General features: G+C 36.2%; 1 protein-coding gene across 5 annotated transcripts in view; it reads right to left on the bottom strand.

Moving 5' to 3' along the window:
* PHF14 (PHD finger protein 14) overlaps window positions 1-17,301 on the bottom strand; it is a 161,078-nt gene that overhangs the window by 94,314 nt on the left and 49,463 nt on the right. For all 5 annotated transcript variants that reach the window (XM_059476047.1, XM_059476039.1, XM_059476056.1 and 2 more), the window contains one exon: window positions 13,158-13,326. In XM_059476047.1, coding sequence (XP_059332030.1) covers window positions 13,158-13,326 — 169 coding nt within the window. The remainder of the gene's footprint in view (window positions 1-13,157; window positions 13,327-17,301) is intronic.

Raw genomic sequence — 17,301 nt, 5'->3', positions numbered from 1 at the left:
GAGACTATTCCGGTAACCCAAAATTTGTGTCTGACACGCAGACACAAATAACATAAATACATAAAAAACCATGAAAATTCTTGTTTTTATGTGAAAAAATCACCACATTAGGAAGTAATTTATCATATGATAAAGAAAAGCACTGTCTACTTTATGGTTTCTTAAAACTTTTTCTGAAGCAGCTGGTGTTCACTTCCGAAGAAGTAAAAAACAACTCATCAAAAAAATCTTAGACCAGTTTAGAAGCACAAGCAATCATAAATTCAATTCCAAAGAAGCTAACAGTATAATGCTTCTCCTGTTGGGTCCTCCTTAAAGGTGATTTGTACTAGCTTCAAATTGAAGACAGTTCTCTATTTTTAACTGTTTTACAGATTTAAATACTGCTACACTGCAAATAAAGTTGCCACTTCAACACATCTATACCTTTATACTTCTGCAGATTTTGATCTGTGTATGTTAGTAACATTCTATTTGGGAAGATTTTTAGACAAGATTTAATACTGTAGTAGCAATGAATGTAGTGGAATGGAAAATTCTAGTCTATTTCATGGCTCTTTAGAATACTTTATTTGCCATTAGGATTCTCTTTCACATTTCCCTAAGGGTGATTTATAAAAAAATGTAAACCCTTATCTATTTAATACATATATTTACTATGCATCTAGTAATTGAGGTGTTCTACATTCCACAATCCATAAGCAGCACCAAAATTTGGAAAAAAATATTTGTTACAGAAAACTGAATTTATCAATGTAATATTAGAGGTATTAATGTAACATGGGCTATGTGTCAGCTACATGTTACACAATTCAAGGTCAGTGCAAGTTAAAACTAGCCAAAAAAGGAGTTTGATCAGACAGCAGCACACTAACTGCCAATTTTACTCCTTTCAGCCTCTGGAATTAGTCCTAAGAACATTTACAAACTTGGACAATTTTAAGCTATGGATGCCCTCCTGAATGCAGCTGTGTAAAGATTATAAAGAAGTCGGTATAACGGTGCATGCCAATGAAGGCAGTATTAAGGTCCTCACTCTTCATGTTTAAGCAGCAAGAGACAAGGAGTGCATGCCTTGCACCATCAGAGTAATGCTATCTTGAAAACTTACACAAAATTTGGAAATCTAGGTAATAATCACATTACTTTTGTCTCTAAATAGAAAGTATTACAAGTTAATAAGTCAATTTTAAGGAATAATGAAACACATTTAAACTTCAGTTAAATGGAAACATAAGGTTTATAATCAATTTAGTCACATTTGCCAAGACAATGTTGGTTTTCACCTGTTTGCTCTATAATGCATGATGCACATGACAAGGAATGTCACATTAAATTATATTTTCATTGTGCTTTCATCAGCTGTCTAAACCTTCAAACATACTTGAGTTTGTTCAATAATCACTAGGAAACAAACATTAAAATCAACACCTTAGTACACATATTTGCAGGATATTTTACATGCTTTTAAAATAGCAATTTTATGCTTTTTTTCCAAATGGGCCTCCATAGTTAAAAATATTTTCAATGCTTCTACTCAGATAATGACTACGTTTTTTTACTATTTTACTATTGCCAGCATTCAAGATGAAAAATAAGATCAAATTAACAACTGAAAATTTAATATTCTTTGATTTTCAGCAACAGCCCTCCAGTAACTTGATGTTTGTAATTTTAAATATGTTGTCACTAAAGTTAACTTACAGGTCAGCAGGAAAGAATAATTTAAATCTGGATTACTTTATTCAGAATTATTCCGTGCTGTTTGCCTCAAGTATTGTGTTTTAAATTGTTCTTAATAATTTCTGTCATTAGCAGACTCAGAACGAAAACATTAGAGATTACAAATATAAAATATTAGTGCTGCATGTACTTGCCATAAACAATTTAAGTTTTGTTATTTAAAAGCAGCTAAGGGAACTTTGCTATTAAATGACATATATTACAACTGAGATAAACTTGTTTATATTCAAAACTTGTGATGTTAATCCAGAAAAATATGCCCATAAAGACAGTGATTTTTTAAAAATCACAGTCCCTGCCAATTCAATACTACAGAGATACCTTCAATTGAGGATTTCCCTATACCATAAAATGGAGCAAGACAGTTTTGTGAAATTTGTCCTGGCATTTCCAAAGTGTTCAAACAGTAAATTGGGAAAGCAAAGTCATGTTATCAGCACTCAAGCAAAATCTCAATTAATGCCAGTGCTATCCCAGCAGCTTTTTTATTTTACTGTAGAAGGTAGAAAAGCTGTAAAACTTCCACCATTTGGGACAGACAACTCAGTCCAGATCAAAACAGAGCAAGGTGTGGATTAGAGAGATACAACCCCCCCAAGGCAACTGTGACAAGATGACACTTCAAAACAAGAATACTAATTTCAAAAAAAGTACCAAACAATGTAAAGTGGCTCAAAATATGTACCTATAAAGTTTGCTTCATGTAGAAATAAAAGATTTCTGTGAAAAATTATTTCAAATGTTGACATTTAATGACTGCTGACTGGCAAGTCTTTGGTTGTGTCTCATCCAAAATTCTGTACTGACACAGCTTTGGAATTCATTCAGTGGGCACTCCAGTAAGGGCAAAGTGTGTGATGTGCTCAGACACTTCCCTTACCAGTAACACTGAGACTCCAGCCACTGAGATCTGGAGCCCACAGCATCAGAATGCAATCACCATCCAGTTCTGCTTACCACACAGGCAACTGAGGATTTTAAATTAGATGCCTATAGCTAAGGGCTGATTCTATATAATCTTAACTGCCCCAAAAACTCAGAAAAACATGCCAAAGTCATAACAAGTGCAGACTAAATTTTTCATTTAATTTCCTTCACAATTATGGTAGTGAAATAATTCAAATAAAGGAATGAATTGACACTAAAACCAGTTGAATTAATAAAATTTGACCTCCTGAAACAATATTTCTATTCCTCCCCTTCTCTAGTGGCTTAACTTCTTCTCTAGTGCATCCAAACCGTACCTCCCAATGCATTCCAAAGTTCTCCATGTGTTCCCCAACTAAAGTGAGAACCTTTTCCACACTCAGACCTCATCCTTCCCATTCAGCTGCTCCAAAAAACACTCCAACACTTAATAACCTTAGCATACACAACTCTCAATCAAATATTGCAATAATGGGTCTATCAATTACTAAAGGCAATGCTACTATAGTAGTAGACAAATGACTAACTTATTTTCCTTAGGAAATCAAGTTAAAACTTGTAATTATTTTAAATAAACAGATTTAGCTGTTGCATCACAAAGAACATATCTTACAGTGAATTGAAAGGGAAAAATTGTACCTTATTTCATTAGCAATACAACCCAAAGTAATCTGAGCAGACCAAGAAAGGTCAAGGAATTAAAATTAAGATGCCAGTATAAAACAGAATTATTTTTAAACAAGAACAAAAGAAACACTTTGATAAAAAAAGTTTAAAATTGCTAAAGATAAAGTAGATTAAATTCTTCTTATTAGTCTCTTTTAGCATAACATTTTGAGGGGAAAAACACACCTGATCAAATAAACTGCTAATTAAACTCTTTAAAATCCTGTAAGATTATTTTCCTTGGGTAAAGAAATTGAACTGTTTGATTCAATGAAATCATCAAGATGAAAGCAAGCCATCTTTTCCAAGAATATCTTACCAAAGGTTTACCCTTCATAGCAATTTTAATGCTTGTCCTCTGAAAAGAGCAATGTTCTGAATAAATGAAACTTAAAAATTGGCAATGTCCTTTTTTGTCTTTTAGTTCAAGGCTTACAATGTGTGGAAGTTAGAGAACAATCCCACAGTATTAAGGCATTTCCCATTTCACTTATTTCAGTTATTTCATTAACTCCTGATTTTTCGTTTAATAGTTGGAGCAGATAAAATCCTACCTCTCTTGCTTATCGTTTTAAAAATTCACACAAACATTACAAGAGTCCCTAGAGAGAAGCAGTGGTGGGCATCACATGCAAACAGCTATCAAATCTGGAAAGAAAGAGCAGTAGGAAAAGATCCAACATTGGATCATTCTGTCTAATCTAATTTGTAATGATCTAATTTGACAGTTTCTACAATACTCCATAAAATATGTATCTTTCTACAATATAGAATGCAAGAAACAAAACACAATTAAGAAAGAAGGTTAGAGAAAGCCTTGGAAAAACAAAGAAAAAATAGGAGAATTAGAGCATACACTTCCACAGCCAAGGGAAAGATAAATAAAAAATTGGTTTCTTTCAGCCATTGTGTTTTGTGTCACAAAAGTATCCATATAAGCTGTGCAGCATTCTGCTGTTAGAGAGTGGAAACTTGCATGTTGGCATAGGGAATTAAAAGAATCATGACTTAAATGGCTAAAAAGCAGAATACAATACCAACACAATAAATTAATAATGAATGATGAAGTCATAAATGATACAATGTGACATAAATCAAATGAATGACGGACACGGGGTAATGCATGGGAGGAAATGGTGAACTCAAGACACTTCAAAAATAACAACATTAAAGAACACGGTCCAAAATGGAATGAAAATATGCTGAGGGAAAGTGTGATCAACAATGGGTTCAAACCTAAAAGTAGGAGAAGAAGAAAGACTGAAGTGACAGTCTCCATTTTGAACTTGGAAAAGCTGGAAGTGACTGCTTACATTTTGTATTTTTGTTTATAAGCAACAATATGAAACACATAAAATGAAGAAGATTAGATAATGCATTGACTAAAAGATTTTGAATATTCTCAGAAAAATTAATTCTATACAGGAGACAAATGAAAGACATCTGTAAACAAAAATAAAGCCTAAGATGAACCCTACAGTTGTTGAAAGTAAACAGAATGTTTGTAAAAGGAAACAAAGCAGCAAAGCAAAGCTGCAAAGGAAACAGTCTGTTTGGCATCACTAAGAGATGCCACAAGCTGACATGTTAGCTTCCAGGTGGGAAAGCCAGCGGTGAACAGGACAGAATAGGTGCCCACATGACCCAAGACCACTATGGCTGTCACCAAACCTCACTGTTATGTTTCACTGTTTGTGCCTTAAACCAGTTAATCCAAAGACAGCAATAGAAGGCAGGATGTTCCCCTGGAGCACTTTTGCTTTGCCATTTGGAAGAAAAAGCCCAACATGATTGATCCAGAACTTGTAAACCAACCAAAATAGGAGAGGTGACTCCCGAAAGTCAGAAGTATTTGCTCCTCATGAGCTTTTTTTTGAAGTGATCCTAGAGGATAAAAGTGCATACCGTCACCTATTTAATTTCTTGTTTTTCACAAGAAGATATAGAGGAGTTAACAATGTTAACAATACATGGAAAAGAATATGAAATACTGAAAACAACTGTGGTCAGTGGCAAAGGTTCAAGTCCACATAAATTGAACTAGTATGGTTCTGTATTTGATCTCATGTGTGAAAGTTTTTCAGAAGATCAATGGTGATTTCTGAGTTTTTTCAAAACATTCCTTGAGAAAGAAAATATAAATGTAGCAGGTATTGGAGTACAATGATATTTAAGATACATATGACTTTCAAAACTATTCGTACTACAGTAATTTCCTTATTCTGCAGAAAGTCTGCAGGAGTTGTTTTGTGTTTTAAGAGGGCAAAATGTGAAACACTTTAGGTGCTTTGATTTTTGGAGATCTATAAACGCCACATTTCTTGTCAGAAACAACAGCACATATTGACTTATATTTCCCTGCCAGACCTGTGGCTACAGTGACTACTTGAAAAAGACACACAGCTGTCTTTTACGCATGCTGACAAGCACAGCAAAGAGGATCAGTACAAGATTACAGCCATGGTTTAACTCTGGATCCTATCTGAATTCTTCAGACATTTGCATTTCTATCTTATGTCAAGTTGTAGCTGACACACTAACATTAATGATGTACTTCCACAGTTTGTTTTTTTACCTTTTATCAAACTATGGTTCATAGATAGATATAACACATATCAAAAACCTCCAAAACTCAACCATCTCACTTATGCAGCCTTTATCATGTACTGCTAGGGATAATCCAAAAACAAACAAACAAAAAGAAAATCAGTAAACATTAGAATGCTATATAATCATTCCAAACAAAGAGGTCAACGCAGGGGAATTACACCACTACAGAACAGAAGATAACTCTGATATGAAACACAAGCCAAACAGAACACTCTCAGAAAATGGAAGTGAGGAAACTTTCACTCTACTAAAAAAGTGACTTAATGAAAACAGTGTACTATCAATAGCGTGCACAAAACAAATCACAAAAGCCTGTGAAAAAAGCCACACAGGTAGAAACTGCACAGATAATGTATTCTCTATCCTGTTACACATTGACCATGATCATTTTGCCAAGATAGCAATTATTAATTCATGATGTCATCTATTCCTTATGAAAAATTAGAAATTGCAAATTTCCTTTGCCAATTAAAAGGTTATGATGAATCCAGTTGCAGAAAAAATCCTTTTGACTATCCTTGCTTTGTTAAAAGGCAGAAGAAATGTTCAACTGATGGCAGCCCATAGGCATAAAACAATTTCAAAGAGAGGTAAGGACTGCTATGTAGACACCAGATGGCACACTTGTTCAGTACAGATCAGTGAATATCTTAAATGGTATATATCGTTCCTATTCAAAAAATATCTTTGAAATAATTATTAAATTTTCCAGGAAAATGACAGTAATAAAAAGGAACTGTCAGATGAAAAGAAACAGCAGTTAATCAAAATATGATTATAAAAAGAAACAAGTCAACCATTAAGCTTAATTACATAGAATTACAATTTTTCTCTATTTTTTTTAAGTTTCCATTGTCTTGAGAACTTTTTTCCTAGAAAATCAAAAATTTTGCAACATTCCTGCTTTCAAGCAAAACTATCACTGAGTCTATCAAATAATTTGTAACTACTGTTTCTCAGGCTGAAATAAGTGACAGAACTTGAGAAAGAGCAGGATTGACTTCTATCCTTTTTAACACTAATTTTCTCCAAAGTACATGTTTAGAGAACTGAAACACAAGCAGAAAGACAAGGAGGCCAGAAAAGCTCAGTTTTCAGGCGTTGATAAAACAAGTGATTCTTTCCTGGAAAACTCAACTTACGAGAACTTATTTGCAGAATTGACAGATACATTGGTAGAGAGATACCAGTATTGACACCACTGGAATACCATTTGGAATACATTCATTTCTCCATGCCTTTGCTGCATGAAAAGCAAGTGATTTTTCATCTGCAGGTCTTTTTTTTCTTTCTTGCTTTCTTAAAAATCAAACCAACCAACTAAAACAATCCCCAAACTCCAAACAAAGCAAAACAAAACAAAGAAGGGGAAAAAAAAAGTCAAACTGATACACTCCATTTGCTTCAAGCATCGTGGAAGAGCTAGATCTTACTTCACTCTATTCTGAATTTGACCTGAAGCCAAAAGAGAGTCCTATATTATCATGTGTCCATGTATTCGGCAAGCTGAAATAATTAGTTTATATATTTGTGAGGTCTATGATGTTATGGTGTCATAGCTTCAGTTGAGCTTTTCTATTAATTGATAAAGAAAACAACGTTATTTTACGACTTTCATTGTAATGAAAACTTTAAGTTTCAGAAAGTTGACTGAATACCGATTTTTTTCTAGAGTACTTATGTTCAGTTGACAGCAATTAATCTTTAAATTCTGTATGTCACAATCATAACTAACATAGATTTTTTACTGTTAAACAGAAAAATTACTGTGTGTTTCTCTGGATTATATACAATGCAATTACAGAAAAAAGATTTTGAGGTTTCAAATAGCAAAAATAAGTTTGGTATCAGTGCATCAGAATACCTCATTTACAAGCTTCAACAATTAAGTTCCCAAAATTCTTTTATTTCACCTTTGTAACACTAGCTGGATAGATGCTTCTCAATAAAAAGGAATTCAAAATGGAATTTCCACAAAAACAAGCCACACAAAAAAACCCTCTAATATCCTCATTAAGAGTACCAGGATCTGACAGCATTTATTGGAAGATGGAATATTCAACAACACAAACACTACTTCCAAGGACACATCAAGTGTCCCTTCTACTCTTAGAGCACACAGCCAGCCCCAGCAGCACAAAATTTCTACAGAAGATGTTGTATGTATATGAAATACAGGAACTGAATCATACTTCCAGACAACTGCATACATTGTAGGGAAAGCATGGGTGATGAAACCTTTAAAATATACTTAAGTTCATTTTTTCAAAAGGACAGAGGGAAAACTCTTATTTTACAAAAGCAAGACCTCAGACTAACAAAACTATTTTAGCAATGACATGTTTGATAAAAAAATAATCTGTGTATTCTTTTTTATTCTAGGATAGCAAATGAAGTCAAGATATTTTTAAAAGCTGTGTTTTTATAATATAGATCACCTCAAATAGACTCTGAAAATCTGTACATACACAGCTGTGTAAAACCATAGACTAAAAGCATAGAGTAAAACCATTAACCTCTCAATTTACTCCTGAGAATGCTATTTGCATCTCTTTAGAGTATTTTCCAAAGAAACAATCTATTCTATAATCTTTATGAGGAAAAAAAGTGAAAGAAATGGTACAGCGTAGAAAAGCAAATGTTAAAAAACATATGCAGATTTATAAGAAATATAGACATATAAGGAAGGTGTTAATAGATATCTGGTTTATGCAATTAGCTATTGATTTCTATTAGCTACATGGTAATCATTAGCTATTAATTTCTGTGAAATTATTTAGCAGCAGAAATAATGATTTGTGATGCTTATAAAAGTGTGAAATTGGAATGATAAAGATAAAATTATAACGATTTTAAATAAACCTGGCTTTAAAAGCTATGCACTGAAATGCAAAAAATCTTTAAAAGGTCTCTACATATGGCTTGAAATGTATAAAGCATAAACAATTCATTAAATTCTGTCTGCAAATGCAGCCATTACAAAAAAGAATTAAGTATAAAGCTTAATGTCTTGTTTATTTACATTCATTTGTACAGAGTAAAAGTATGGTTTGTTTAAATTTACCCTTGTATATTCACTTATATGGTCAAGGGAAGTTCAAAATCAGAAAAACAATGGAGTGCAAATGGCTGGGCTTTCTCTCTGTCTTCCCACAAAGAGAAACACAGACAAGGCGGAGATGTTTAATGCTTTTTTTGCCTCTGTCTTCATCAGCAACAACAGGCTAAGGGGGTCCCAGTGCCCTCAGCTGAAGACCATGGTTGTGAGAATGCTGAATTCCCAGTCAGCCCAGAATTTGTGTGGGATTCACTGCTCCAGCTGGATCCCTGTAAGTCTATGGGGCCTGATGGGGCCTTATTAGAGAATACTTAACTGTCTGATGTCATTACAAAACTTCTTTTGATGATTTTTGAGTAGTCCTAGGAATCCAAGGGGTCCCAGTTGACTGGAAGCTGGCAAATATCCCAGTCTTCAAGGGCAAGGAGGACCCTGGAAACTACAGGCCTGTCAGTCTCACTTCAATGACTGGTAAAATTATGGAGATTTTTCTGGGAGATACTGAAAAACCCTCGAAGGACAACAAAATCATCAGTCAGAACCATCATAGCTTAATGAGGGGAAAGTTCATCTTGTCCAACTTGATTTCCTTAGGTTATAGTGAAGGGGGTGACATCAGACTGGTGACCTGTCACTAGTGAGGCTCCAGAGCACTTCATATTAGGCCCAATTCTTCTCTGCATCTTCAAAAACCACTTGGACACAGGACTTGAAGATATACTAAGTAGGCTTGCCAATTATACTAAATTGGGAGGAGCTGCTGACTCCCTCAAAATCAGAGAGACCCTGCAGAGGGTCCTAAATGAGAGATCTGGGCAATTGCCAACTGTATCAAGCTTAACAAGGGCCAGAATCTGCACCTGGGACAAGGCAACCCTCAATGTATGGACAGACTGGGGAAGGAGAGGCTGGAGAGCAGTGCCACAGAAAGGGACCTGGGGGTCCTGGTCACTGGCAAGCAGAACATGATTCAGCGGTGCCCTGGCAGCCAGGAGGGCCTCCCGTGTCTTGGGGGGCATCAGGCACAGCACAGCCAGGCAATGGAGGGCATTGTCCCACCCTGGTCAGCACTGGGGCAGCCTCACCTCAAGTGCTGTGTGCAGTTTTGAGCACTGTGATATAAAAAAGATAAAGCTATTACAGCTATCAGAAAAAGTTCAAAGGAGGACTACAAAGATGGCAAAAGCCTAGAGGGGAAGACATTAAAGGAGTGGCATGTTTAGCCTGGGGAGGGGGAGACCTCATTGAAGTCTCCAGCTTCCTCACATGGGGAAGAGAAGAGGCAGGCAGTGATCTCTTCTCTCTGGTGACCAGCGACAAGATTCAAGGGAATGGCCTAAAATTGGGTCAGGGGAAGTTTAGTTTGGATATTAGGAAAAGGTTTTTCACGCAGAGGGTGGTTGGGCTCTGGAACAGCTCCTCAGGGAAGTGGTCACAGCACCAAGCCTGACAGAGCTCAGGAAGTGTTTGGACTATGCTCTCAGGCACACGGTATGGTTCTTGGAGGTGACCCATGCAGGGCCTGGACTTCAGTGATCTTTGTGAGCCCCTTCCAACTCAGAACACTCTGTGAATCTATGAGTCTATATAAATATGCTGTGAAATATTTGAAAGGTAAGAGATAGAAATACATAGAGCACTCACGGGGTTCTTTAGAAAGCTTATCTAGCATTAGGATACAAAACACTGTTCTGGCACACAATTAATGTAGAGGACTGTACAAGGGAGAAGCACTTGTCCTGACTGAATAACTCTGCTTCAGTATTAGTCCTCTCACACTTCCAAATTACAGAAGGAAACTAAGTCTCTAATGTCATGCAGAAGCTGTGAACGCTAGTGTGCTCCAATTGTCACAGGTCTCTGGCCAGATGGTCTGGTTTTTGCTGGGATACAGTTAATTTTCTTATGAGTACCTGGTATAGTGCTCTGGAGTTTGGATTTAGCATGAGAATCCCAGAATATTTTATGTTGGAAGGGATCCATGAGGATCATACAAGCCCAGCTGTTAAGTGAATTGCCCATACAGGGATCAAACCCACAACTTTGGCATTATTAGCACCATGCTCTGACCAGCTGAGCTAACCTGGTATCAGCAATGCTGACAAAATAATGCTGATAACACATGGATGTTCTGGCTGTTGCTAAGTTATGTATACCTCAAATCAAGGATTTTTCTGTGTTTCATGCTCTGCCAGGGAGGAGCTGCACAAAGAGCTGGAAGGGAGCACAGCCATGACAGCCTGACTGAACTGACCAAAGGGATATTCTACACCACAGAACATCATGCTCAGTATATAAACTGGGGGAGTTACCCAGAAGGGGGCCAATCATTGGAGGGGGGAACAGTCAGTGGTCAATGTTTCTCTTTTACAGAGAAGCCCTGCTGACAGGGCAGCAAAGATGTTATCTTGCAAACTGTGTGTTGAAGAGAAGCAAAGAACTGGAGAGAACTGAAACAAAGACCAAAAATTCAAGCAGAGGAACAAAATCTTTCTTAGACTGATAGCAGTGTTTTTCCACAGTGCAACACCATACAGTGACAACACAGTATGCCACTGAAAGTCAATTAATCTCTTTATTACATACTACAATGTGTGTAGATATATTATGTAACACACCACAGCATGAGGGAAACACTTCAGAGCAATCAGACTTGTCTCCATTTTGCACAGAAGAACTTTGGCAGTTATTACATAGGCTTTAGAACAAATCAATTTTGTATTCCTATGGATTTCTGAACAATGCCTTATATTACTCCTTTTGTTATTACAACTATGAATATCTTTCCTGCAATAATTTTAGTTCTCTTTAGTCCCAGAATCATGATTCTCCACACCCTAAGAGCACTACATCAGGTATAAAAAGAGAGAAGAGAAAGAAAGAAGAAAAATGGGATATGAGATACAAAGGGTTCAGTAAGCAGAACAGCAGACAAGTCTTCTTTCTGTGTGAACATAAGCATAACAACACTAAGTTCAACCTACCCAGGCAGCTGTAAGATTCTATGAGATCTTATGCTTTAGGAGAAAGGGTACTTTGCCTCAATGAGGAAAATAAAGAAGTTTCTCAAAATTTAATTTTGGATTACTCACACTCCTAACAGTCTGAGTTAAATTAATCAGCTTGGCTTGAGTCATTCCTAAAGTTCTGAGTCACAGACAAGGAAAGAGAAGCCATTAGGTAAATCAAAGCTGTGGCCCAAAATTAAAACAAACATTTAAGACTGGGTCAGGAAAATACTTGCTTAATCCTATCAGTGTACATTAAGTAATGTATCTGCTAGTATAATCATAAAATGCCTAGAAAGCTTTATGAAGAAAATAAAGTTGTGCTGCATGAAAGATGAAGTTTATCTAACTCTAATGTGAGAGGTTGCAATATTTTCTGATATTAAGAAATATACTGGAAGATGAACCACTTATGTCTGAAGGGATATGGGAACACTACTCATCCCATAACCTGGACCTAAATGCCCTTTGATATTTTTATGTTCTTTTTATAGGTGGTATGACACATCACAAATGAAAAGCCTTGTTTTCTGAACAAGTAGGAGAGAAAAACTTAAGGAAAAATGTACAGTGATCAATAATAAAGCACTGCTTTCAAAAGAAGGAAAGATGCTAAATATTTCATCAGTACAGGAAGCAAGAGGTTTTGCTTGTCTTCTCAAAATTCTATCCACCATGAAAGTTTAACAAAATATACAGTGACTAGTAAGACTAGGAAGCCAAACAAACTGAAATAACAGGGTCTTGTGACAGTCATAAAATGTGCAGTCAATCAGCAGGCTGCCTGTAGATAAGGAAATTACCAATTATTTTACAGCTATAATTCAATATATTTAAATCTACCCTAACAAGTGTCCTTACTACTACAGTGAAGAACAGCTATTAAAGCTAAGTTTAAGGGCAAACTGGATTTTTCCTTAAGCTTGTGCAGCTCTTCAGTTAAGTACTGTTTATCCCAGCTTTCTATTTTAGCTAAACAGTATTTACCACAACTAAAAAAGAACTAAAATGAGAAAATGGAATACATAACAAAAAGAGAACATCAATCTAATTGAAATCCCTCAATTCAAAATGTCCACAATGTAGGTCATGTGAAACAATATTATGAATATGAGCCTCAACACATCACCTCCACCATCATTTACCGTGTTTCTGATTGGAATTTTCTTCGGTTCTGTTGGCACATCCTGAGGAACAAATTTCACCGGTTCCTTAATTTGCCTCCTTGATCTTTTGGTCCCATCTGGTAAGGTTTCCATGGCAATATCAGCCTCCATATCGCTGCTACCTGCCTGGTCACACTCTGAGCATTGCCTGCAAAGCGGAAGATTTTCTTTTTAAGATTGCAGTCACAAGAGCAGAAAAAGAAACATGTTGAAGTTTTGTGTTTAAGATTAATTCAAAAGTCAAAGTCAAGACATCAAATGGACATCTAAAATGTACATTTTAAGCAACCAAGCAAAACACAAGTAAGATGTTCTTATTTTCCTGACAGTACTTAACTTTGAAAACCAAGATTCTGAAAGTAGGAATTAATCTTCAGGAAAAATGTCCCCTATTTCATTATTTTCATTCTACCACATCTTCATTTTTAAAGCTGCCCACTGATCTCTAATCTATTAATTACTGTAGCTGCTGCTGCAGTTTAATTTTAGAATTATACAGAGGTTTGGATTGGAAGAGATCTTAAAGATCATCTAGTTCCCACCCCCCTGCCATGCGCAGGGGCACCCTCCACCAGACCAGGCTGTTAACCTTTACAATGACACGGTGCTCAATTCATTCCAATGAGAGTATGCTTTAGTGGCAGAGATTTGGAGGACATGTTTCTTATGAAAATAAATTTTAATATGCATTCCCTAAGGGAGTGTGTTTTAAATCTGAAAAAAAATAGTTAGGAGAAAATTACAAATAAAGAAGCTAAACACATATATTAACAAACTTGGAACGCTAAATTGAAAAAAAAAAGCCTACTCAGTTTCTGAAAAAAATACAAAATCAGCATCAGAACTTCAAAAATTAAGGGATTCTAAAGTAATTCTATTAACAAGACAGGAATTCGTCAGGATTTGGTTTTATTTGAAAAAAATCATTTTATGCAAGTCATAAATGTGGATGTTCAGTAAAAGCATTATACTCACTGGAATAGCCAGTTTTAATTACTTCTCACACTACACTTCCCATTCAAAAAATTACAAGTCCATTCAAATAAAGTCCAATTCATCACTGTTCTTCTATTAAACAATTTTTTAATAATACCAACCAAAAAAAATCAACATAATCTTGTGCTATTAATTGGCATTAACAGGGATTAGCACATTAAAATTATCTAAATGATAGAGCAAATTTGCTTTGGAAGAAGACAAAACAAAAACCCCATGTATTTAATTATTGGAAGTTAAATTTTAATACACATTTCCAACAAGAAGGCATATCCATCCTATATAAACAAAAGCACAAAGTCAGATACACATGTTGTATTTGAGTCTATTTGTTGCAATTTACACATTCAACAGGAATAGTTCTCCTGTGAACTTCAAGTGAGGGCTAACACAATATCACGTCCATCAACTTTCTATGTTTTTTAGTTCTTTCAAAGTAATCCAAGCAGTACAGTCTCAGATCTCTCCTAACTATACCAAAGGACACCAGGAATCATCATGGTTTGCTACACAGACCAGTGGCTACCAAGTCAGAACAGAGGGAATCTAGTCATGGACTGGGTAACAGATCAGTGCAACCCTGACTAACTCAAGAACTTTCTACTTTAACTTTTCCATATGTAAATTTTATATAATTGTGTCTACATTGCAATGTTAAAAACATTTATTACCTCTTATCTCAAAAGAACTCAAGACAGGGTGAATAAGACCAATGAAAGTACTTGAAATATTTGCTGGTCTAGAAAAGCAGAAGAACAGGGTAGATTTCAGGAAAGATAACAGTTTCTCCCCTCTCTCATGTAAGTATGGAGTCTTTATGAAAAGCCAAAGCACAAGGAAGACAGTTTATATCCTTTTCAAACGTCTGGGGCCAGCATACGAGAATATAGTCCTGCATTCTTCCTCCTTGCTCTGGTTACAGAGCAAAGGGGGATGGAGTTTTCAGCACTGTTTAATTCCCCACCATGCACATCATCACTGGGGGCGTGGGTTTGGCAGCAAGAGCCGAGCACCAAAAAGAGAAAATTTGCCATCTTGCTTGGATCTGTCCAGAGAGAAGGTGCTGGCATGAGCAGGCCCCAGCCCTCTCTCCATCGTTGCTGGTCCCCTTTTGCATCCCAACCCCCCCCCGAGCTGATGCTGCAGAAACAGCCGGACAGAGCCCGAAACCACGGCCAGAGCTGGCAGTGCCAGTGGTGCCAGTGCCGGGCGCATGGCACCGAGTCAAGCTGGGCAAACGCTGCTGAACACAGCCCAGCACAGCGCTCTGGGAAAACCAGTGGGAAGCACAATACTTGGGATCTGGCTTCTGAGTTTCAGCCTGGCTCTTTGCTACTTTCTTCACACTGGGGAAGGGGAAGGCTAAGCTGCAAGGGCTTTGTCCAGCTTAAAGCCTTTGTCCAGCAGCACTGTTTTTGGGAAACATTGTTTTTGCACCCAGAGGTGAATACCCTTTTGTGTGAAAAACCCTCTCTCTCTCATATACCTTTTGTATTTAATATTGCTGTGGTTATTATTTGCTTTAGTAAATCTCTCCCCATTGCTCCTACATTATCAGAAGGGGTGCAACAAAAGGGAGTAGCTTACTTGGAGTTTTGTTCTCTGTGCTTGATAAAATGAGCACACTCCTCTTTACAAGTCTCAGTTTGCTACACACACAGTACTTGTTAACACCTCCAGGCCTTAAGACACTAGAATATAGAAAAATATAAGGTACAACAGCTTTCACAATGCCACTTTCTACAGTTATATGTTTGCATAAATTTGTGTGAATATACACACACAAATATGTATCCACATACACTAAAGTCAATAAGGGCACATATAGACCAAACTCCTATTATTTAAAGATTTTATGGAGAAAGGCACTCCAATGATGAAGGAGAGAGAAGCTTTAAGTAACAATATTCTCTCCAAATATTTCATGTCTGCTTACCTATAAGTTACTTTGAATTTATTTTCATAGGATGGATGCATTGTTCTTAAAGCTGTCCAACCCACAGCTTTAAGGTGAATTTCTATTTAGCAAGCATCAGAGAGCACGGCCCTTCATAACACTGCAGAAATAGTCATGTCATTAATTTATGTAATTAATTTATTAATTAACTGGAAAGCACAACTGAAAGTAATTACTATGATCTGCTTATGCAGATGCAAGCAATTTCTATGAAAATGCTCAAAAATTCTATGAGCTGTTCTTAAAAAGCATTTATTTTTGGTAAAAATATGTGCCGTGTATAAATTAAAGAAAAAGCCTCCATAACTTAAGAGCTGCACTAAAAATGACACTGTTAAAAGAGAAACAAATAGTCATAGGGTTTTACAACAGTATTTGGAGTGGAGAATCCAGTTTCTTGGATCCACCACTCTGCCTGTATGATTTAAATAACTACTCTTCTTTATCTCTGTTATTACAAGGGAAAGACACCATTTTTCTGCTACCTAGGTTCAGACAGTTCTATAGAAAATACCCATGCAGATCACTAAAATCCTGAAGCTGCACTATTATCCTATTTAAATATGTTTGTGAAGCATTGTAACTTTCATGTTACTGAGGAAGACATAAAACATCTTGACCAAAAGATGAGGTACTGCATTCAAGTTACTTAAATTCTGTTTTTATGAACAAGCTTGCTCTGAAACAGGTTGTGCAAGTGTGAAAGCAGTCAAAAATGAAAAGCAATCAAAATTACAAAAAACCTAGATCTAGAAAAGAAAAGCAAAATCATACTATGATGGAAGTGAGAGTGTTGTGTGAATCACATAACAAAACTTTATATAACAAATATATCAAAGGTAAAGGGAGAAAGGAGTTATAAACATCAACTTACAAGCAACCTCCTGATTTACCAGAATAGGCTCTACTGTTATAGTCAACTACGTCCCATCATCCCTCTTACAAAACAGACAAAGCGGTTTGTCTGTTAGCTCCCACAGAGCCACAGAAATGCTACTACAGATACACACTCCTCTGACTTGGAAACAATCTCTTTTCAGCTCTTCTTATAGTTTATTCCAAAACGGTTCTTGAATTTGAAGTACTCTTCCCATTCTGCTGTTTAATCCCAATATAGTAATAGGAAACAGCCACATGACTTCTTTTTGGCTGTGCCACGGTCATGCTCAC

Source organism: Ammospiza nelsoni, chromosome 1 (genome assembly GCF_027579445.1).
Source record: "Ammospiza nelsoni isolate bAmmNel1 chromosome 1, bAmmNel1.pri, whole genome shotgun sequence".
Lineage (NCBI taxonomy): Eukaryota > Metazoa > Chordata > Aves > Passeriformes > Passerellidae > Ammospiza > Ammospiza nelsoni.
Note: the sequence above shows the minus strand (reverse complement) of the source record. Positions and strands in the feature narration are given on the sequence as shown.